This window comes from Spermophilus citellus (assembly GCF_964194105.1).
Source record: "Spermophilus citellus genome assembly, chromosome: 9".
NCBI classification, from domain to species: domain Eukaryota; kingdom Metazoa; phylum Chordata; class Mammalia; order Rodentia; family Sciuridae; genus Spermophilus; species Spermophilus citellus.
In genome coordinates this window covers 49,765,702-49,790,647 of record NC_138191.1, presented here as the reverse complement: position 1 = coordinate 49,790,647, position 24,946 = coordinate 49,765,702, and the positions used below count along the sequence as shown (strand labels likewise).

The 24,946-nt window shown below is 37.0% G+C and overlaps 1 protein-coding gene across 4 annotated transcripts in view; it reads left to right on the top strand.

Moving 5' to 3' along the window:
• Positions 1-24,946, top strand: part of CDC14A (cell division cycle 14A) — a 172,405-nt gene that overhangs the window by 120,488 nt on the left and 26,971 nt on the right. For all 4 annotated transcript variants that reach the window (XM_081307643.1, XM_081307642.1, XM_081307644.1 and 1 more), the window contains one exon: positions 21,032-21,191. In XM_081307643.1, the coding sequence (XP_081163769.1) occupies positions 21,032-21,191 (160 nt within the window). The remainder of the gene's footprint in view (positions 1-21,031; positions 21,192-24,946) is intronic.

Genomic DNA, 24,946 nt, shown 5'->3' with positions numbered 1-24,946 from the left:
AAAATGATGGGATTTCCCCCATTTTCTGTATCTGTACATTTATTGATGGACACTTGGGTTAATTTCATATCTTCATTATTGAGAATTATGCTGCAATGAACACAGAAATGCAGATATCTCTTAATTGGAGATTTTTGGTTGACCTTCTTTATCAAGAAATCTTTGAATTTCTATGCATACAATTATGTCATCCACAAATTGGGCAGTATTATTTCCTTTTCTTTTTTTAATATTTATTTTTTAATTGTATTTGGACATAATACCTTTATTTATTTATTTTTATGTGGTGCTGAGGATTGAACCCAGGGCCTTGCGCACGTGCTAGGCAGGTGCTCTGCTGCTGAGAAACAACCCTAGCCTGTTCCTTTTCAATCTATACTTTTTGTTTCTTTCCTTATTGAATAGGCTAACACTTCTAGCCTTGTGATGAGTAGGAGGGATTGGAGCGCATATCCTTGTCTTGCTCCTGGTCTTGAGGGGAAGGCATCCAGATAGTCATAGCTGATTTTTGAGGCAGTCTCCCTCCCCATTCTTGTGAATTGATGTTGAGTTTTGTCAAAGGCTTTTCCTGCATTGGTTGAGACAATCATGTGATTTTTCTTCTTTACCTTTTATTATGATAGATTCCATTGATTGTTTTTCATGTATTATCCTGGGAGAAGAGGTGTCCCTGGAAGAGAATCTTGAGTAATTCCTGGAGAAGGGGGAAACTTGAGTCCAGGACAGTTGGGGTCCTTGACAGACATGACAGAAAAGAATTTCAGCATGTGTCAGTAGAGGCACAGAGATTTATTTAGGAAAACAAAGAATACTCATTTAAGGGTGAATATGGCTCATCTCAAGAGTAAGAGATATATTTTGGGGTACCCTGCTCTCTTTTAAAGGAAATGTGGTGAGGGGCTGGGTTTGGGAAGGAGCCTGAGCATGACTTCAGTCAGGTCTTCACAAGATGGTTCACGGTGGTCTGGTTGTTCTCAGGATCCTCAGGCTGGTGTGGTCTCCCTTATCTGATCAATAATGCTGAAAAGTCCTCTAAATTATAGGGAACTGAAAATATATCTCTCTTTGCTTAATCTATTTATTGATGAGCTAATTAGCAGCACACAGGGGAGTTCTCATAAGTGAATGAGTTTATGGTTAATTTTAAGATTTACTGATTTTCCAGAAGTTTGGGAGTGGGAGGCCTGAGAGAGAAACTGGCTTAGGCAGTGACAGACCAAGAAAAGGATGTGGAGCCTCTGAGTAAAATTATGTTTCCTTGTCTTTCCTTTGTCATCTGTTTTATTTTATTTTATTCTCCCTCAGAATGAGTTTTTATCCCTGGAATAATCCCACCTGGTCATGGTATAGAATTCTTTTTATATAGTGCTGAATTCTGTTTGCTAATATTTTTGTTCAAGAGTTTTATGTCTGCATTCATAAATGGTATGATATTATAGGTCTTTTTTTTTTGGACTTCCTTTGTCTGGTTTTTGTATGAAAGTAATGTTAGCTTCATAAAATGAATTGGGAATTGTTCTCTCTCCTATTCCAGCAAAATATTGTGCAGATCTGGTGTTAATTCTTTAAATGCTTAGTAGAATTCTCCACTCTTTCAGATTTCAGATTTTGGAATATTTGTATAGACTGTACCAATTAAACATCCCTAATACTTCAATATCTAATGTGACAATCAAAAAGCTTCAGATTTTGGATTTCGGAGTTTTGGATTAGGAATGTAATTTCTGATATTTATAATTTGTGTCTTTTTTTCTTTTACACAAGTTTGTCAGTTTTATTGACTTTTTCAAAGAACCAGCTCTATATTTGATTGGTTTTCTCTCGATGCATTATATTTGTTTTTAATTTCATTGATCTATGTTTTTATCTTTATTAGTTCCTTCTGCTTATTTTGGGTTTAGTTTGCTCTTTTTCTAGATTCTTGAGGTGGGAGCTTAAATTATTGATATTTCAGTTCTTTACTAACATATGTGTTTGCACTATAAGCTTTTCTCTCTTAGCTTTGTTATATGAATTTTGACATGTATTTTTATTTTATTTTATCATATATTATGTAGCATTTTAATCAATTTGAGTGACATATAGAAATATTAACCCTGTTTATATTCTTTTATTCTTCCCATTTACAGTACAGTTTTCTCAAATATTTCATCACTTAGAAACCACAGCAGTATTATAATTTCGCCTCAATCATGGAACATTTAGAAACTTTAGAGGAGGAGAGACATTTATTTTGTTCCCCCCCCCTGCTGTTGCTTACTGTGATCTGTCTTCCTTCCTAATGTTCCTTCTAGCGTCATTTCCTTTCTGTGTAGGGAACTTCCTGTAGTGATTCTTCTAGATAGATCTACCAGCAACACATTTTCTTAGTTTTCTTTCATCTGAGAATATTTTGATTTCCTTTTCATTCTCGAGAGATAGTTTCTTTCATTGTTTGAAAACTGTTGTACCCCTTCTGTCTCTCTTCCATGGTTTCTGTTGAGAAAAATGCTGTCATTTGAAATATTTTCCCTGTATGGGTATGGTGTCATTTCTTTTTTTGCTGCTTTCAAGATTTTTATTTCTTTGTCTTTAGTTTTTAGGGTTTTTAAATTTTTTTTCAAGTATTTTTAGTTGTAGATGGACACCATAGCTTTATTTATTTATTTATTTATTTTGAGAGAGAGAGAGAGAGAGAGAGAGAGAGAGAGAGAGAGAGAGAGAGAGAATTTTAATATTTATTTTTAAATTATTGGCGGACACAACATTTTTGTTGGTATGTGGTGCTGAGGATCGAACCCGGGCCGCAGGCATGCCAGGCGAGCGCGCTACTGCTTGAGCCACATCCCCAGCCCCCTAGGGTTTTTATTGTTTATATCTTGGTGTGGATTTCTTTGGAGTTGTCCTTTTTGTAGGTCTGCTCAACTTCTTCAATGTTTTGATTTATTCCTTGTCAAATTTGAAAGATTTTCAGCTGTTATTTCTTCACTCTTTCAATCCTGTTCTCTTTTTCTTCTTCTGTTGACATCAGTGTTAAACCTTTTGTCATGGCCATCATTTTATTTTCTGATTGATATTCAGATTGGATGATTTCTATTGTTCTGTCTTCCAATTCACTAATTCTTCTTTTTTCTGCATTTTGCAGTTTAGCTTGACTACTGAGTTTTAAATTTTGGTTGTATGTTTTTCCCACTCTAAAATTTCCATTTGATTCTTCTTTATATTTTCTGTTTCTTTGCTGAGACTTTCTCTTTTTCATTTGGGTCTTGTGTCTTCGCAATAATTTTTTGAAGCAATTTTGTTATGGCTACTTTACAGCCTTTGTCAGAAAATTCTAACACCTTTGTCATTTGGTTCTTGGTATTTACTGATTATCTGTTTCTAGTCAGTCAACATCAATGTCTGAAAATGTCCACTTGAACATTTTCCTAGTATGTTAGAAGACCCTGGGTTTTACTTAAAGCCTCTGTTTTACCTGACCTCTTATACTGTTCCAGTAGAAAAAGTGATTTTCTGTCTTGCTATACTATCAGAGGCAGAATCCTGGAGTCCCAAGGGTATCAAGCCTCTCTTGATACTTAGTTTTGGGGGGTTTCTTGTTAATGCTGGGTGGATGTGGAAGTTCTAACTTCCCCATGTGGTCTTTTTCTGACACCATGATGGGATAGCTTGTTACTGAAGGGTGTAATTAAAGTCTTCCCTCTCCATTAGGCCTTCTCTAACACCATTCTGGCTGACATGGAAGGAGTGCCTATAACTGCCTGATTAGGGTGGGAGACAGACACTCCTGATAATAGGAGTGGGGCTTGGGGCGGGAGACCTCGTTACCTGCCCTTCTTTGATACCTCTCTGACCAGGGGAGGAGGGGCCTGGCATGTCTCTTGACAGCCTGGTAGGGATGAAAATCCCCTTTCAGCCTTTCCTGATTAGATGGGAAAGGACCAGAATTTTTTCCTGTGGTGTTTGACGAGATTGAGCAGTCATTGTCAAACATTTTTCTACCTTACCCAGGATGCTACTTTCCTGGTGTTGAACTATCGAGGGCAGGATTTTGTTGCTATTCTGTTGACATTTAAGGATTGCTCCTTTCTTTAGCTCCAAGACTGGGGTGTATATGACAAAAAGAAAACCCTGGGAACTTACGACATGTTATTACTTGGGCCTCAAGGTTCCTAACCAGTTTACATTCTTCTATTTTTTCAGGGTCTTCTTAGGTTTGTTTTATCTGTCATACAAAATAAATTTTATTTAATGGAAAGAATAGGAGAAAGAATGTCTACATGTCTTCTTGAAAGTGGTGTTATACCAAATGTTTTAATAGATAATTAAATAATGCTCAGCATAGAGTCTGCTATCGTAGGCTGCATGATGTTCCCCAGATATGTGCATGTTGTAATCCCTGGTACCTATAAAATTTACTTTATATGGAGAAAGAGACTTTGAAGAAGTGATTAAGTTAATAATCTTGAGAAGATTATCCTGTATTATTCAGGTGTGTCCTTAAACAGGGGCCACAGGAAGAGTCATTTAGAGGACACAGGAATGTGATGACAGAAGCAGAGACTGTACCAATGCACTTTGAAGCTGGAGGAAGGAGCCATGAGCCAAGGAACATGGCAGCCACCAGAAGCTGTTAAAGGCAAGAAAACAGATTCTCTCCTCAGAGACTCCAGAAGGAACCAACCCTGCCTATGCCTTGACTTTATCACAGCACAACTGATTTTAGATATTCAAACTCCAGAATTCTAAGAGATGTTGAATGTTTTTCATATGTTTGTTGATTGATTGTATGTCCTCTTCTGAGAAGTGTCTGTTCAGGTCCTTGGCCCATTTGTTGATTGTTTCTTTTGCTGAGAAGAAGTTTTTTAGTTTGAATCCATCCCATTTATTGATTCTTGGTTTTAATTTTTGCGCTACAGAAGTTTTATTAAGAAAGTTTGGGCCTAAACCGACATGATGGAGATTTGGACCTACTTTTTATTCCACTAGGTGCAACATCTCTGGCTTAATTCCTAGGTCCTTGATCCACTTTGAGTTGAGTTTTGCACATGGTGAGAGATAGAAGTTTAATTTCATTTTGTTACATGTGGATTTTCAGTTTCCCCAGCACCATTTGTTGAAGAGGCTATCTTTTCTCCAATGTACATTTTTGGCACCTTTGTCTAATATAAGGTAACTGAAGTTATGTGGGTTAGACTCTGTGTCCTCTATTCTGTACCATTGGTCTACAGGTCTATTTTGGTGCCAATACCATGCTGTTTTATTTATTAATGCTCTGCAGTGTTGTTTTAGGTCTGAAATAGAAATTCTACCAGCTTCTGTCTTATTGCTAAGGATTGCTTTGGCTATTCTGGGTCTCTTATTTTTCCAGATGAATTTCATGATTGCTTTTTCTATTTCTATAAGGAATGCCATTGGGATTTTGATTGGGATTGCATTTAGACATTCAAACTCTAGAATTCTAAGAAAGTAAATCTGTGTTTTTTTAAACCACTATGTTTGTGGTAGTCTTTTTGCAGTGGCCATAGGAAACTAATATGTCTTTGTTTCATCAGTAAATATGTAGAGCAGCATGTATAGATCCTAATGATGAACTGGGATATTCTAAACTTCTCTTTTTCATTGTACCTTCTATTTTGGAGTACTTGACGTATGGGAAGTCGTGTGACCCAAGTAATATTTAAGGAAGATTGGGCTGTAACTGTGTGAGATGAATCAGATGATGGGTGTCAAAATCAGAGAAGCTAAAAAGGAGACCACTGCCATCTGTCAGGGAGACAGGGCCTTTTCAAAAGGGCTAGACATTGCACCAAAGAGTTGGAGATGGGCTCCAAAAACATTTCAAGGAAAAAGAATACCAAGCTTTGAAGACTGACTAATGACAGAGGGACGATGAGGGTGAAGTCAGTGATGACGCAGAAGCATGAATAATTAACGTGTCCATTAAGACAGAAATAAGAAGGTGAAAAAGCTTTCATTAGGTTCTCATCTGTCACAAGTGACTGAACAAGTTAAAGGGGTTGTATTCTTTCTCTCAGAGGTGAAAAGCCAATCAGTGCTTTTTAGATAACTTTAATTCCAAATCTATGTCTGTAGAAGAGCTCATTTGTCATATCCTGCTCATCCTTGAAGATTAAAAATATGTCCAGGTGTTTCTGTGTCTCAAGTGAACATTCCCCTTATGTCACTGGCCGTGAGAGATGTTTGTTACTGTTCTTGCAAGTCACTGATAAATTTATGTATGGGTAGCTTCAGAACTATTCCTTTGTTATACAAAGTTTGTCAGTTTTATACAAGTTTTTTTTTTTTCCCTAGGATATAGAGGTCACGTTTACAAAAGCAACCATAGGTGTTTCTTTCTCCTACTTAAACCTGAAATTCTTAAGCTAGAATACCATTTTAAAATCCAAATGTTTTTTCTTCTAAACAACCTCAATTTTCTTAATGTTCTTCTCAAGATGTACTTTACAGCTCTTTTGTTATTGAGCCTTCTCATTACTCATCCTTCTCAGAGACAACCTGTAAAAGTATGAAGGTGGAGCCAGGCAGTGGTAAAATTTGGTTGATTCTATTTATTGAATTATGTTGACCTCTAGATCACAATCCATTAACACTTTCATCCAAGGATGCTTCAAGGGATCATTGAGGGACAGGTGCTGGGCTTTCATGGGGGATGTTTAGCAAAACTCATGTAATGAGTCGAAATCTGGACCCCGTGGAGAGTTCTCTCAGTGAAGCAGAGCTGCCCTTTTGAATTAAGTCATCTTTAAAAGGGAGCAGTTTTGTGGTTGAACCCTTTTTCATTCCTAAATCTAAAAGTATTTTTTTAGCATTTAGGTAGCTGTAAGGGTTTCCATTGTCTTTTGTGCTTCTCAGACTTTAGGGTAAGAGTCACTTAGGGGTCTTGTTAAGTACAGTGTCCAATCCAGCAGGTCTGGGTGGGGCTTGAGAATCTGCATTTCTGACAAGCTCCAAGGTAATGTGATGATGGGGTCCTTGAGCCAAATCCACAGCACATGTTTTTGGCTCATTCTTACTCTGTAGGTGTCAATTTGCACCACATCTCATTATGGTGCTTTGAACATTCGGTCAATTTCACAATTGAATTGAGCTGGATCAGAAATTAATAGTTTAGATATTGCTTTTGATTTTAGAAATTACCAAAAATGACATGAAGAAAACCTGTTTAGCAAATGGAAAAATGCTAGAAAAGTCTAATGGTGATGGTTTGAGTTTTAGTTGGGATTGACCCCTGCCATTTCCTGATAGGCTTTTCTTTTAGATATGTGCAATTAGGTCAAGTATTTAATAATAAATGTAAGGATTTAACATTTTGTTCTTAAATAAAGAAATTAAAATCTTAAATATAAAAAAATCAGAACTTAACAACAGAAGATAAGTTTGGTTCCTTTATTAGAATAAGGCATATCACAAAAGTTTTAGTTTGCACTATTTGTTAAAAGTGACCTTTTTTGCAATAATACTATTATAGGAGCTTCTGATTTTCTTTTCAGTATTTACTATTGTATTTTCTTTCCCTTTATTGACTGTTAATTGACATTGAAACTTTGCTATGCAAAAATAAAATACTAATATGAATTCAAGTTTTAATAATTGTCTATATCAGAATTTTATTTAGTTGTAGTGTCTGAAATTTATCTTGAAATATTCATTCCAATTGTTCCAGATAGAAAATTTAATTTTTAAATTAAATATTTGTGGTAAAACATGTACAACATAAAATTTTTTTCCATCTGAGTATAAATTCAATTAAAGTTTTATTTATTTATTTATTTATTTTTATTGGTTGTTCACAACATTACAAAGCTCTTGACATATCATATTTCATACATTAGAATCAAGTGGGTTATGAACTCCCATTTTTACCCCAAATACAGATTGCAGAATCACATCGGTTACACATCACATTTTTACATACTGCCATATTAGTGACTGTTGTATTCTGCTATCTTTCCTAACCTCTACTATCCCCCTTCCCCTCCCCTCCCATCTTCTCTCTCTACCCCATCTACTGTAATTCATTTCCCTCCATGTTTGTTATCCCATTCCCCCCATAACCTCTTATATGTAATTTTGTATAACAATGAGGGGCTCCCTCCATTTCCATGTGATTTCCCTTTTTTTCTCCCTTTCCCTCCCACCTCATGACTCTGTTTAATGTTAATCTTTTCTTCCTGCTCTTCCTCCCTGTTCTGTTCTTAGTTGCTCTCATTATATCAAAGAAGATATTTGGTATTTGTTTTTTAGGGATTGGCTAGCTTCACTAAGCATAATCTGCTCTAGTGCCATCCATTTTCCTGCAAATTCCGTGATTTTGTCATTTTTTAGTGCTGTGTAATACTCCATGGTGTATAAATGCCACTTTTTTTAATCCATTCATCTATTGAAGGGCATCTGGGTTGATTCCACAGTCTAGCAATTGTGAATTGTGCTGCTATGAACATCGATGTGGCAGTATCCCTGTAGTATGCTCTTTTAAGGTCTTCAGGAAATAGTCCGAGAAGGGCAATAGCTGGGTCAAATGGTGGTTCCATTCCCAGTTTTCCCAGGAATCTCCATACTGCTTTCCAAATTGGCCGCACCCATTTGCAGTCCCACCAGCAGTGTACAAGAGTACCCTTTTCCCCACATCCTCGCCAGCACTCGTTGTTTGACTTCATCATGGCTGCCAATCTTACTGGGGTGAGGTGGTATCTTAGGGTGGTTTTGATTTGCATTTCCTTGACTGCTAGAGATGGTGAGCATTTTTTCATGTACTTGTTGATTGATTGTATGTCCTCCTCTGTGAAGTGTTTGTTCATGTCCTTGGCCCATTTGTTGATTGGGTTATTTGTTTTCTTATTGTCTAATTTTTTGAGTTCTTTGTATACAATGGATATTAGGGCTGTATCTGAAGTGTGAGGAGTAAAAATATGTTCCCAGGATGTAGGCTCCCTATTTACCTCTCTTATTGTTTCTCTTGCTGAGAAAAAACTTTTCAGTTTAAGAAAGTCCCATTTGTTGATTCTTGTTATTAACTCTTGTGCTATGGGTGTCCTATTAAGGAATTTTGAGCCCGACCCCACAATCTGTAGATCGGAGCCAACTTATTCTTCTATCAGACGGAGAGTCTCTGATTTGATATCTAGCTCCTTGATCCACTTTGAGTTGACTTTTGTGCATGGCGAGAGGAGGGGATTCAGTTTCATTTTGTTGCATATGGATTTCCAGTTTTCCCAACACCATTTGTTGAAGATGCTATCCTTTCTCCATTGCATGTTTTTAGCTCCTTTATCAAATATAAGATAGCTGTAGCTTTGTGGATTAGTCTCTGTGTCTTCTATTCTGTACCATTGGTCCACCCGCCTGTTCTGGTACCAGTACCATGCTATTTTTATTACTATTGCTCTGTAATATAGTTTGACATCTGGTATCGCTATACCACCTGATTCACACTTCCTGCTTAGAATTGTTTTTGTCTTTTATTTTTCCATATGAATTTCACGATTGCTTTATCTATTTCTACAAGAAATGCCATTGGGATTTTGATTGGCATTGCATTAAACCTATAGAGAACTTTTGGTAATATCGCCATTTTGATGATGTTAGTTCTGCCTATCCATGAACAAGGTATATTTTTCCATCTTCTAAGATCCTCTTCTATTTCTCTCTTTAGGGTTCTGTAGTTTTCATTGTATAAATCTTTCACCTCTTTTGTTAGGTTGATTCCCAAGTATTTTAATTTTTTTGAGGATATTGTGAATGGAGTGTTTTTCCTCATTTCCGTTTCAGAAGTTTTGTCGCTGATATACAGAAATGCTTTGATTTATGTGTGTTGATTTTATATCCTGCCACTTTGCTGAATTCATTTGTTAGTTCTAGTAGTTTTTTTGTAGACCCTTTTGGGTCTTCTAGGTATAGAATCATGTCATCCGCAAATAGTGATAATTTAAGTTCTTCTTTTCCTATTTTTCTGCCTTTAATTTATTTCGTCTGTCTAATTGCTCTGGCCAGTGTTTCGAGAACTATATTGAATAGAAGTGGTGATAGGGGCCATCCCTGTCTTGTTCCAGATTTTAGAGGGAATGCCTTCAATTTTTCTCCATTCAGAATGATGCTAGCCTGAGGCTTAGCATAGATAGTTTTTACAATGTCGAGGTAAGTTCCTGTTATCCCTAGTTTTTCTAATGTTTTGAACATAAAGGGATGCTGTACTTTGTCAAATGCTTTTTCTGTGTCTATCGAGATGATCATATGGTTCTTATCTTTAAGTCTATTGATGTGGTGAATAACATTTATTGATTTCCATATATTGAACCATCCTTGCATCCCAGGGATGAATCCTACTTGATCATGGTGCACAATTTTTTTGATGTTCCTTTGTATCCGATTTGCCAGAATTTTATTGAGGATTTTTGCATCTAGGTTCATCAGAGATATTGGTCTGTAGTTTTCTTTCTTTGAGGTGTCTTTGTCTGGTTTGGGAATCAGGGTGATGTTGGCCTCATAGAATGAATTTGGAAGAGCTCCCTCTTTTTCTATTTCCTGAAATAACTTGAAAAGTATTGGTATTAATTCTTCTTTAAAGGTTTTGTAAAACTCCGCTGTATACCCATCCGGTCCTGGGCTTTTCTTGGTTGGAAGTCTTTTGATTGCTTCTTCTATTTCATCTATTGATATTGGTCTGTTTAAGTTGTGAGTATCCTCCTGACTCAGTCTGGGCAAATCATATGACTTAAGGAATTTATCGATGTCTTCACTATCTTCTATTTTATTGGAATATAGGTTTTCAAAATAATTTCTAATTGTCTTCTGTATTTCTGAAGCGTCTGTTGTAATATTGCCTTTTTCATCCCATATGTTAGTAATTTGAGTTCTCTCTCTTCTTCTCTTCGTTAACATGGCTAGGGGTCTGTCGATCTTATTTATTTTTACAAAGAACCAACTTTTTGTTTTGTTAATTTTTTCAATAGTTTCTTTTGTTTCAATTTCATTGATTTCCGCTCTGATTTTAATTAATTCTTGCCTTCTGCTACATTTGCTGTTGTTTTGCTCTTCCTTTTCTAGGGCTTTGAGATGAAGTGTGAGCTCATTTATTTGTTGGTTTTTCCTTTTTTTGAGGAATGACCACCAGGCGATGAATTTCCCTCTTAAAACTGCTTTCATTGTGTCCCATAGAGTCCGATATGTTGTGTCCGTATTTTCATTTATCTCTAAGAATTTTTTGATTTCCTCCTTTATGTCTTCTGTAACCCATTGATCATTCAGTAACGTTTTGTTCATTGTCCATGTGATGTAGGATTTTTCCTTCCTTCTTTTATCATTGATTTCCAGTTTCATTCCATTATGATCTGATAAAGTGCATGGTATTATCTCTACCCCTTTATATTTACTGAGGGTTGCCCTATGGCATAATATATGATCTATTTTTGAGAAGGTTCCATGTGCTGCTGAGAAAAAAGTATATCCACTTGATGATGGTTGATATATTCTATATATGTCAGTTAAGTCTAGGTTATTGATTGTGATATTGAGGTCAATAGTTTCTTTATTCAACTCTTGTTTGGAGGATCTGTCCAATGGTGAGAGAGGTGTGTTGAAGTCACCCATGATTATTGTGTTGTGGTCTATTTGATTCTTGAACTTGAGGAGAGTTTGTTTTATGAACGTCGCAGTGCCATTATTTGGTGCATAAATATTGATAATTGTTATGTCTTGTTGGTGAATGGTTCCTTTTAACAGTATATAATGTCCTTCCTTATCCCTTTTGATTAACTTAGTCTTGAAGTCGATTTTATTCAATATGAGAATGGCCACCCCTGCTTTCTTACAAGGACCGTGTGCGTGGTATATTTTTTCCCAACCTTTTACCTTGAGCCTGTGTATGTCTTTTCCAATCAAATGTGTCTCCTGGAGGCAGCATATTGTTGGATTTGTTTTTTTAATCCATGTTACCAGCCTATGTCGCTTTATTGGAGAGTTTAAGCCATTAACGTTTAGAGTTACTATTGATATATGGTTTGTACTTCCTGCCATGTTTGATTATTTATCTCTTGTTTTTTCTAATTTAGTTTGTTTCTCCATGATTAGCTTCCCCCCGTCCTCTGTCTTTACCGAGGCACTTCCCGCTGATGGTTTTGGTTACTGTTTTTCATTTCTTCCTCGTGTAGAGTTTTGCTCAAGATGCTTTGCAATGCTGGTTTTCTGGCTACAAATTCTTTTAGCTTTTGTTTATCATGAAAGATTTTTATTTCGTTGTCATATCTGAAGCTTAATTTTACTGGATACAGAATTCTTGGTTGGCATCCATTGTCTTTCAGTGTTTGAAATACGTTGTTCCAGGATCTTCTCGCTTTCAGCGTCTGTGATGAAAAATCTGTTGTTAACCTTATTGATTTACCCCTAAATGTAATCTGCCTCTTTTCTCTTGTAGCTTTTAATATTTTCTCTTTGTTCTGTATATTGGATATCTTCAGAACAATGTGTCTTGGCGTTGGTCTACTGTGATTTTGTGTGCTCGGTGTCCTGTATGCATCTACAATTTGTATATCTGTTTCCTTTTTTATTTCTGGAAAGTTTTCTGTAATTATTTCATTCAGCAAGTTACTCATTCCCTTGGCATGAATCTCTGTGACTTCCTCTATCCTGATGACTCGTAAGTTTGGTTTTTTTAAGTTATCCCAAATCTCTTGGATGTTTTTCTTGTGATTTTTTTACCAGCCTATCTGAGTTGGCTAGACTCTTTTCAAGATGATATATTTTGTCTTCATTATCTGACGTTCTGGCTTCTACTTGCTCCACTCTGTTAGAGATACTCTCGATTGAGTTTTTAATTTGGTTTATCGTTTCCTTCATTTCTAGAATTATTGTTTGATTTTTTTTATAATCTCTATCTCCTGATAAAGATGCTTAACTTCTTCTTTTATCTGTTTATGTAATTCATTTTCAATGTGATCTTTAAGGTTCCTTTCCATCTGTCTAAGGTGTTCCTTGAGTTCTTTATATGGCCATTTTTCTGATGACTCCAGGTCCTCCTGAATATTTAGGCTGTCCTGCATTGTTTGTACTCCTTTTCTTCCTTGGTTTTTTATGCTCATGATACTTCTTCTTCTGTTTGACTGCTGAGTTACTGTTTACTTTTATAAATTTATTTGATGCTTGGGAGGAGAGGTATTAGAAGGGAAGGGAAGAAGTCACTAAAGAGAGTGAGTGTAGGCAGGTAGAATTCAAGAGAGGGGGAATAAGAAAAATGAAAAGACAAAAGAAAAAAAGTGAAAGGAAAGAAAGAAAAAACGAAAAAATAAAAATTTAAAACCAAGAAAAAAAATTATAATGATAATAAACAAATGGAAATTAAAGTTTAAAAAATAATAGTAATAATAATAGAATAAACAGAATTAAAAAAAAATTGAAACCATTAATAAGAAAGTTGAAGAGCAGCAACAACATCAACAACAAAAAGTGAAAATAAAATAAAAAAATACCAATAATAATCATTAAAAAATAATAATAATAATAATATTAAATGCAGTCATAGAGCTCAATTAACTTCTCTTCCAGTAGGTGGGAACTGGGCCAGGCTTCTCTTCTTGATGGGTGGGAACCAATCACTGTTCCTCAGCTCTTCTTCCCAGACTGTGCGGGTCTCCAATCCTGAGTGCCTAGGGCCTTCTCTTGTGGTTCCTCAAGCCAGGCCCCGCTTACCTGTGAAGCTCGCCACAATACTGGCTACACGCGGGTCTGCTGCTCCTGGGAGCCCTGTTTCCATGGATGCCTGGGCACAACCTTTCTGTTTGCCTCCCTCAGACCCTACGTTTGTAGGGCTTGGGGCTGAGGACCCCCAGCGAATTTGTTTGCCCTCAGGTAGCAACTCCCCTGGTAGCTGGTGCAAGGGACCTCTGTTGTCAGCAGAGGGATACCCCCTGGGTCTGACTATCGTGCTCAGTTGGCTTTTACCTCTGTGAGTTCAGGTGGGCCGACTAGTTATTTCAGCGGGATCATTAGTGCTGAGTCACTAGAAGCAGGCGAACCAGAACTAGAATGCAGCCCAATCCGAGCTCGGTGTGTTCTGAGAGGGGCAGACTGTTCGCCCGGGATCCCCTTCAGCTCAACAGTGCCTAGTGGTCCTGAGCGAACAGTATTTTGACAGTTTACTTCTCCCTATGCTCGCGCAGCTGAAGGGGTTAGAGACTTGATCTCTCCGCGTCCGCCGCCATGTTGTTTCACTTAGATTTTAAATTGTCACTCATCTTATCAGCTGTTTCATTTAACTCAGCAGCTCACTCGCGCGGTGAAGAGTCTGCTCTATGGTGCTCCGCGGGAGGCGGCGGCGGCGTGGTGCCGGCTCAGCTGTGGCCTTCGGGACCCCCGGGGAGGGGGTGTGGGCTGGGGGAGGGGAGGCAGCGCCTCGGGCCGCGCGGGCCGGGTACCGGACATGCGGGAGAGCGGGCGGGGTGGGGGAAAGAAATTGAGATCTAGATTTAGGGACTGAGCGTGGGAGGAGAGACAGCTGGGGAGAAGCAAAGCAGAAAGGTGGAGAGGAGAAGGAGAAGGGGCCGAGGGAGCCGGGCAGCTCGGGCTGCAGCCTTACTGCTCTCGCTGAAGTCGTGATGGACTCCCTCCACCTTGGCTGGAGTCGTGGCGGGTTCACTCCACCTAGGCCCCTTTCTTGACACGGTGCTGGGTCTTTGTCGACAGATCTCCTTTAATGATCTTTACCTCATCTTTTCAGACGCGGCGGCGCGGAGCACGGAGCAGCTTACTCACTTCCCGCCGCCATCTTCCAAAGTTTTTTTTTTTTTTAATGTGGTAGTGGTTTTTCATTTCTGCTGCTAGTTGTTTCCAGGCAACCTGGGTCCAAGGTAGAAAAATCATGGAGAAGGGCATGGCAGAGGGAAACTCACCTCATGGCTGCCTTTCCATGTGCAAGAAGATATGGCCAAAGACTCATTCCCAAGCTGAGGACTATGGATGAGAGCCACCTCCTCCGCCTACAACATAAAATTTACCATTTTAACCCATTTTAGGTATACAATTCAGTGGTTTTAAGTACATTTATAATGTCATGCAGCCATTGCCACTATTTCCAGAACTTTTTCATCATCCCAAACAGAAACTAATAAATTTACCAATAAATCCTCATTATCCGGTCCCTCAGCTCCTGAGAAGCTATATTCTATCTACTGTTCCTTGAACTTGTCTATTCTAGGTACCTCATATAAGTCAAATCTTACAATATTTGTTCTTTGTATCTGGCTTATTTCACTTGGCATAACATTTTCAAGGTTCATTCATGTTGTAATTGATTGCACATGTCATAATTGTAGCATGTTGATTCTTGTAGTGTGTATCAGAATTTTATTCCTTTTGAAGGCTGAATAATTTTTCATTGGATATATGTACCATCTTTTGTTTATCCATTTGTTTGTTGACAGCTGTTTAGTTTTTCCTACTTCTTGGTCCTTGTGATTAATGCTGCATGAGCATTTGTTTAAGGTCTACTTTCAATTCTTTTGGGCATAGACCCAGAAGTGAACTTGCTGGATGGTGTGAAAATTCTGTTTAATTTTTTGAGGTATTGCCAAGCTCTTTTCCATAGCAGCTGTATCATTTTACATTTCTACCAAAAATGCAAGAGGGGTCCAGTTTCTCTATATCCTCCCTTTGAATGGTTTTGTTTTGTTGCCTGTGTTCTACATAAAAATATATGAAAAGGGCTAGAGATAGGAAGAAAAAATATTGAAAGCAGTAAAATGGTAGGTTTAGGTATAAAGTTTGTGTTTGGCCTCACATTCCAATGATCTAATACCTGATTGTGGGGGTTATACCTAAGCTAGATCTAGCTAGTTGAATATATCCAAGAATTCCCTATTCCTTTTTTTTTTTTTGCCTTCTAACATTGTTTCCTTATACTTTTCAAAATTAAGAGCATTCTCTTATGCCTTCAGAAATTCTCTTTCAAAATATCTTCCATTTATGGCTCAGTGTTTTTGTAGGACCCCTTCAATACCTGTCTCCTCATCTGCTGCCCATTGGTTGTAGCCTTTCATCTGTCTTCCTCTGACATCAAGCTAGAGCATTCATCAGCCCACTTCTTTAGCTGGGAACTACCTCTGTGTCTATAACAGCCCTGGGATGGTAGAGTGGGAGGTACAGATTATGATCTTAGTCACTGCTAGAGTAGGCCCAGGCCAAGCTAGAAAGTGCTAGGAAGTCTACATAAAATGACCAGATAGTGACTTTGAATGGACTTTGGAATCAGGATTGGGTCATCCTGGAAAAAATGTGTTCAGGATTGAAGGTGTACTGAAGATGAGGAGTTAGGATGGTGTAAAGGTAGGATCACCTTGATTTAAGGAAATGAGGGAGAAGAGTCAGCCACAAACAGGAATAGCTACTAAATGACATACATTGTTCTCTGGACTCAAAAAAACAGAAATATTTATAGCAGCACAACTGACTTGAGTTTCACTATAGGATTATAAAATGAGATATTTATTAAGAAATATGAAGTCTCTATGTCAGAATCAATTATAAATTGGCTCATAATGAAGCCAAGTTGTTTAGTTATTTTCTTAGTCCCTTTCTTGGCTAGGCTAAGTCTGACTAACCAAGGGGCAGGACACAGCCAAAAGCAATTACCCCAGCCTGTTACATCTCTCAACGTGTTCAGATCAAGACCAATCTCTTCCTATCATTGCAAAGCATGGATTCTGGTAGCAAGGACCAGTGGTTTCAAACTCTATGCACTGCATAATTGGAGGGTTTACTTCCAGCAGATGTGTTAGCTTCATAAAATTTGATTTTTAAATGTTAAATACAAAAATACATGTTTTACTTCTTTTGTTGGAGATGAGGCTTTTAAGGAGTAACAGACACCACAATAAAAGCTTGCGTGGTTTTCATTGTCAATAAAAAGGTATTTTCGTGAGCACTGCTTTTTTTTTTTTTCCAAGAAGCACTTGCGTACAGCATCGCTTAGCAACACTCAAATCATCTCTGACACCTTATTCATCTTTAATATTCAGGTTCAAATCAAGTCTTTCCAGAGATGGGACAGATTGAATCTTTTAAACCAAGCATGTGAAAGTTGTCACTTTGTAATTTTCATCTCTAGCAGCAGTATCAGATTTTCATTTTATAACTCATTTTAGAATTGGAGTTTTTTCCCCCCCAACTTAGCCTCTTAGGTTTTGTTCCTCTGCCTCTATACCCACTTTATGGTTTTTATTCCTAAAGACTGTTACAGGTCTTTGATTTATTTGCAGATTTATTTGATTTATTATGTCTTAGCATAGCATGCAGGACCCATCCTGAGCTGCTTCTCACCTACTTCTCTCATATCCTTAGCTTCAGCCAAATTAAACAACTCTGTTCCCCAAATATGCCGTGTTCTCTGATATCACTATTTCTGCAGCTTACACATTGTTTTCTTTGCTTTGGGGATGCTTTCTGCTGGCCAAGTCCTGCTTATGTATTTCCAGATAGAGTTGTGCATTGCCTTAGGACAGGGAGTTCTCAGATTTTTTTTTCCCCCTAAGGACAGTTGATTTTGTCATCCTGTGAATATGATAGTTGGACTTACACAAGCCTAGATGGTATAGGTCAATTGCTTCACCTGGCCTCTTGATGCAATGAAGAAATAGTAGCAAAAACAAGATGTGTGAGGCTGCTGCCTGTGACAAAGCATGGTGTTATATAGTAGACTTTATTTTTTTTAAACAAGTAGAAGGAGAACACTCTAAAATAATAATTAAAGTATAGTATAGTAAGTACATAGGTCCATAACAGTCATTTATTATCACTTCACTGTTGGGCATTATGTAGGATACATAATTGTATGTACTGTTCTTTTATATGACTGGCAGCACTGTGGATTTGCTTATACCAGCATCACCCTGAACATGTGAGGAGCGTGTCGCATGATGGCCTTGTTATGACTTTGATGTCACTAGGCAATAGGAAGTTTTCAGCTCCATTGTAATCTCATGGGACCACCTACATATACATGATCCACAGTTGATGGAAACATCCATTGTGCACCACAATGATGTACGTCTTGATTCTTTGGTAATTTCTCTCTGAGTCCCTCAGATTGTGTTGGGTCCCCTTCTCCTAGGGTTCTGTGTGAATCTTGGTCATAGAGCTTATAATACTGGTTTTCAGTTGCTTACTTTTCTCGTCCTAAACCAAGAACTTCTTAAGGCACAGGATTTGTTTTTTTATACTTAGGCTTATTCTTTTTTGGGTGTGTGTGTGTGTGTGTATTTAGTTGTAGGTGGACAGGATTTATTTATTTATTTATTTATTTATTTATTTATTTATTTATTTATGTGATGCTGAGGATTGAACCCAGTGCCTCACATAGGCTTTGGCGAGTGCTCTACTGCTGAGCCTCAATCCCAGCCTTTATGTTCTTATTCATTTGGTATTTTGTTGATCTGAATTTGTCATATTTGTGATAAAGCTGAATTCTGTCTCCCTTATTATAGTGGGAGTTTTAACCAGATACCCCAAACACTTTAATGAATTTAACAGTCATCTTTTGAACCATTCTTTCTCTGTCAAGAACTCTACTGTTTGTGCACTACTGTGTGGAGGTCATAAGGTTCAAGGATTGGATCAGAGGTTATGCTAGCTATTGGCATGCAGTAGTGAATTAGGAGGTAGAAAAAAAAGAAAGCAAGATTTTTTTTTTTAAGATGTGAAATGTGAGAGGTTATTCCCTGATTTTATTAAGATTTGAACTAAGGAAAGAAATGTTGACTTTGTTTTGAATCCATATTTTTACAGTTGATATATAGGATAAATTAACTGTGGTGCAGTGGTATGTTAATCTCATCAATGTACATATCCTAAGCTCAGAAAAGACATCTCAGAGGTTTGCTTCCAAAAATCAAGTTCCACCATGATAGAAGGCAGATCTTGCCTCATTCTCTAGTAAATTAATGTATGTAGATTTTTTGAATTTTAATTTTATTCCTATTTTTAAAAAACTCAGCAGTCTTTTAAAATACATTTGATCTATTCAGAAGTATACTAAACTTTGCTAAGACAATTCAAACTAGTTTTCAATTTGAGAACAATATAAGAAATGGTAGGTTAGTCCTATATGTGGACAACATATTTTATATCTATAACCTGTATATTTGCTATCTCAGAAATCAGATGTAAAGGTATTTCTTCCCCCTTTGTTTTACTTGGAATATATATATATATATATATATATATATATATATATATATAATTTTTTTTAAATAGGGAGGAAAAAGGAAAAATTACCTCATATTTGAAAGTAGGGTAGGATATTCTACTAAAAATAAAGTCCTCCACTCATCCAGTCCTACCCCATGCTGTTAACCTTTTTGCAGTTATTCTGCTAACTTCTAAAGGACCTTGTAAGTCGTGTTGTTAAGAATATACAGTGACGTGTTGTCTGTCATCTCTTATAACAACCTCAAAGATTCCTTTCCGTACTTATCTAGCTTTGTTCTGCTTTCATCGTTATTTTTATTTGGTTTTTTAGATCACTTTTTTCCCCCCAAAGTGATTGAGCCATATTGTTAAAAAGAAGTCAAGTAGTGTCGACATGATGTAGTAGAAAGTGAAAGTTTCCCTTATCACCCTTCTCAGGGTAACTGGTGAATATTTTGTGAGATTTTTTTTTTTAGGTAACTGAACTTTTCGTTAACATTACAACTTTTTTATTACCTTTAACACAAAAGGGACCTCACTTTCCATACTCTGCCACTTGTACTTTTTACTTATTAATACTTCATTTCATGGCCATTCTTTCCTGTTACCTCATGTGGGTCCATCACAGGCTTTATGCATCCATGAAATACTGCATAAAATGGGGCTAATGCAATCTAATGAGCTGGTTTTCCACCAGGGTGTTCCCAACAATTTTTTCTATTGCAAATAATACTTCAGTAATTTTTTTAATGTTATACACAGTGTTTATTTTGTAAGATAATATCTAAATGTGTGTTGGGGGATTACACATGTGCACTATAGCTGTGATCTACAGGTTAACCTATTCTTCCTGACATTCAATGGTGTTTGACCAAAAACAACAATAAAGAGAATAAACTTTATTTATAAGGGGAGATGGATTCTTTTGCAAGGGCCCACTGTAACATTGCTTTACTTCTTTTGTTAATAAACCTGAATTATGTGATATGTAGAAACTGTGAGAGAAAGGATTGCTTTCTTTGCCTGTTGCTTAAAAAAAAATCTGTTCTTATTGGTAGCATCACCCTGATAATGCTGTTATTCATTGACTGCTAATGTTCCTCATGATTAATTCCTCCCTGTAGAATGTGATATAGGATAAAATAAAACTATTCTATGGAATAACTTATCTTAAAATAAATGTATGAAGGTGACCTCACCAATAAAAATAGAAGCCCGTGATGATTATTTTGCTCATGTATTTAAGTTCTCTTCTGATAACCTTGAAAACAGTTGCATTTGTGCCTTCTGAATAAAAGAAAGCTTATGAATGAACCTCACATTTTCTTTTCCCAAAGGAAAAACTGATTGGGATTTTTAGGACTTGCTTTTAGATTTTAAGAGTGGGGTTTTAAAAGTTATGTGTTGAGGGTCCACAAAAGGAGGTGCTTAGTGCTTTGGGGGGTATAATCTCCACGTAACTTGAGTTCTTGCATCTGTTGTCAATCCAATTCATTCTGGTTGTTTTTATAACAGACAAATCAAACTACTACTTGAAAGATATCTTACAAACTTCGAGTTCATATTTGAAAGGCCAGAAACTTCTCAAGTCTTTATAATGAGGGCCTCAATAGTCAACCCATGCATAGTTACATGGACAAATGTTTGTGTTTAATATAGAATTTAAATTTATTTTGACTTTTGAAAGATATTTTATTTTTCTTTGTTCAAAATTTCATAATATGAATATCTTATTTCACAATCTGATTTTCATAGTCTGATTTGTAAATGTTGTCCTGCTAATATTTTCTCTTTTTAATTTTTAGGAAGAGATGGTAGTAGTTTATTTTAAAGATTGTTTTTGATTGCTCTCTTACAGAAAACAAGCATCATTGTGGGTACAAGGAGACATTTTCCGATCCAAACTGAAAAATAGACCATCCAGTGAAGGAAGTATTAATAAAATTCTTTCTAGCTTGGATGATATGTCTATTAGTGGAAGCTTATCAAAAATACAAAACATGGAAAGATTTGGAGAGGTGAGTTTCCCCCAGGAAGATTCTATCTCAATTAGATTAATTTTTATTTGTTTTCCAGTTGAACAGGTATGACATAGCAGTATCTTTTCTCTGAGATGCTGAGAGGACCAAATGTTTAGGTGTGGAGTTAACCACATGCAGGCAAGGAGCAGAGCAAAGAAACCAATTGCCCTTGAAAAGAAAGAAAAAAAAAGCTATAATTGAAGGAGTATAATTAGAAAGGAGGCTATTCAGATATGCAGAATATTCATAGGAAGGAGGTAGAAAAGCAAACTATTTGGAAATAGAAATTTTAATGTTACAATTGAATAAGTAGTCCATGTCAGAAGTGGTACTTTGAAAGACTTCAATTCATGTTGATTTGTAAAGTAAGTGCAGAGTGGAAAACACAATTAGGGAATACATTTTCTGAGGCTCTATTCAAAGCAAACATCTTTAATAGATGTTGTGTGTCATCTTGTTTAATCTTCATAACCACTTGGTGAGTTAGGTAATATTATTTCTTCTATAGTAAGGAAATTGTGTATCAGAGATGTTCTAACCTCAGTGTTAAAACCCATGCGTGTCAGATCCCAATCTGGTATTTTTCCCATTATTCCCTGCTAACTTTGATATGGCAGGAAGTGACTTAGTAAGAATTAGGATCATGAGCATTTTTTGAACTAGAAGCAACCTTACAATCAATTTTTCTAGTTCTTGTATGCATAATAAACCAGGGTCCCAGAAAATTTGTGACTTGCCCAAGGTCCCAGAATTATTTAAGAGTGGGACGGCTTTGAGATTGGACTTCTAGTTCCTAGTTTAGCTCCTTTCCATCATTATGCCTGAAGTGAAGTTAAGTACTTGGTTTATATTTTTATATCCCTAAAGAAGAAAAAAAATGTTTAAAAATATTTAAAGCATTCTATTGGAGGGCAATCCATTAGCCCCAGACCAGGGCCTTGATAAAACCCTGCAACTTAACACCTTTGAGCAACCCAAAATGGAAGGAGTGAATGATAGCTCTTTTAGGTCAACATTTGGCATCTTCTGAACATTTATTTTGGCAAGAAAGAGAACCAGAGTGCTTGGAGGTGGTGAGAGTGAGTTTTTTTTTTTGTTTTGTTTTGTTTTGTTTTTTAAGGACAAAGGATGGAGACTCCTAAAGGAACTGATTTTTTAAGCTCTGTGTATGTTCGGCAAGACAGCCACTGATGGAATGGCTAAGTTTACTTGTTTGAGTCATCTGTCCTGGTGGAATGCAAATGTTAGCCAAGGTCATGTTGATGTTCAGAGCCTTTGTTGATTTTTTCTTGTCTCTGGGTTGCAGTCTGGCCTATTAAAAACAAACAGAAAGGATGTGAAGGAGCATTTTAATGTGACAGTATTGCTAAGCAAGAACACTTTTCTTGCTCTGGTCAGCATTTCCTTCCTAGGTTGAATTCAAGTAAATAGGGCTTTGAGTTATGACCTTTGAAAAGACAAAAGACATTTATCCCTTTATCTGAGGAACACATTTAACTTCCAATAACAATTCTTTTTGTAGGATGCTATATTAAATTAATGTCCGGTACTTTGGACACTTGATTCTCATTTTTTAGATCCCATTTTGTTGAACTTAAAAATAATTAACGCTTATCACTAGAATAGCAAGGAATGCCATATGATTGAAATTTAAAATATGCTAGTTTTAAATATGGACTTATTTTTAGTTGCTGGCTGTTTCTATGACCCCTGCTGTGCCCCATTATATAGGTGGCTACAAGAAAATACCATAAACTGGGTGGCTAATAAATAATAGGAATTCATTTCTTATGATTCTGGAGGCTGTGGAGTCCATGTTTAAGTAGCTGGGAGATTCTGTGTCTGGTAGGGGCCTGCTTTCTGGGCCATAGCTGGTGCATTCTCCTGTGTTTTCACACAGAGGCTCCTTGGGGCCTCTTTTATAAGGGTAGTAATCCCATTTATGAGGGCTCTAATCACCTCTCAAAGGACCCACCTCTTCCTGCATCACCTGAGGGATTAGGATTTCAACATGTGAATCTTGGGGGTGGGGCACAAATTATGAATTGTGGTGGATATTATTGTATCCCACCAACTAATTATTTTAGCTTTAACCATTCATGAGTGCTGTTGTTTCTGCAGTTATAGGGTGCAAAAATAAAAGAATTCAGAAGTGCCAGAGGATGATGGTATGCTTAGTATTTTACACAGTGAACTCTTTTTTTTTCCCCCTACTTACCTAATGCCAGTCATGGAACACTAATAGGGGAATTGGTTTACTCAAAAATGGACTTAATAGAGAGTAGTATCTTTGTTCTTGTTAATTGAAAGTAGGGGAAAAAAGTCAAGAACACTAAGGATTTTGATGATTTCAAGTTTCAGGTTCAGGGTAGAAGCCTATGCAAGTTCTGGATTTATGTAGTTAGTTCTTTAGAGATTACCATTTAAATAATTAATAAAAGATTGAAAGGAGAGATTCTAAATTATTTTTGTTTTCTATGCCTACAAGAATTTTCTTGTGACTGGTTATTAGGATGCTCTGTAATGTCCTAATCTAGACAATTTACATATAGTTTTTTAGTGGTTAGTGGGTGGGAAAAAATACTAACCAGAGTGATGCAGATTATACTAATGGACAAGGCTGGGGCTTTAATAAATTTCTTAGTCCACTGAGAATTATTAGGAATCTTGAAAAATAGAGGCTTTACCTTTATTGAACCTGGTCTTTATTTCTGGGCTAAGCGCTCTGAAATACATACTGCCTGCTGATCTAATTTAGGGTCCTGCTCCATGCTCCTGGCTTGCTCTGTGCTTCTCCTCCAGGGCCTTTCTCTGTGCTGCCCTGCCAGGTGGTACATTTTATAACGGTAGGTTTTTTATCTCATCATGGTTCTATTCCTGGTCCACAGAGCCTTAATAGATGTTACTCAAGTGAATGAAGAAGGCTTACCGTTTCAGAGAAAAGAAAGAACAAGGACACAGATGTGGAATTGGCAATAATCCAACCTATATACAGACAATATATGCTCAAATACAAAAGTCCCAGCAATAAGTGTAAATTTTGACATTTAAGGGGTTGTAAGTGTTCATTATGGGTTGGGTTTAAAAAAAACAAAAGGCCTGGGTGTTGCTGGTTGGTAGAGCACTTGCCTAGCATGTGCCAGACCCTGGGTTTAATCCCCACCATTACGGAAAACATAAAAAAAAAAAAAAAAAAAAAAAAACAGAAAAAAGTAACCCGAAGAAGATGGAATTTAAAACACTTTATTTAAAAATTTAAAGTGTAGGGCTGGGGATGTGGCTCAAGCGGTAACGCGCTCACCTGGCATGCGTGCGGCCCGGGTTCGATCCTCAGCACCACATACCAACAAAGATGTTGTGTCCGCCGAGAACTAAAAAATAAATATTAAAAAATTCTCTCTCTCTCTCTCTCCTCTCTCACTCTCTCTTTAAAAAAAAAAATAAAAAAAAAATAAAAATTTAAAGTGTAAATATTTGAGTTAAACAAGGAACTTAGTATGACAACAGCCACCTAAAGAGCACCCAGTACATGACAGGGAACTCTTCTAAGCACTTTACGTTGGATTAACTCTTTAATCCTTACAGTAGCCCTATGTCATAACCATCAGCATGAGGCCCATTACAGAATACAGAACTGAAGTGAAGAAAGGTGAGGCACCTGTCCAAGATCACAAAGCATATGGTGGAGCTCTCATTAGAACCCAGGAATGCTGGCCCCATCTGTGTACTCAGTCACCTTACTGCGAGGTCAC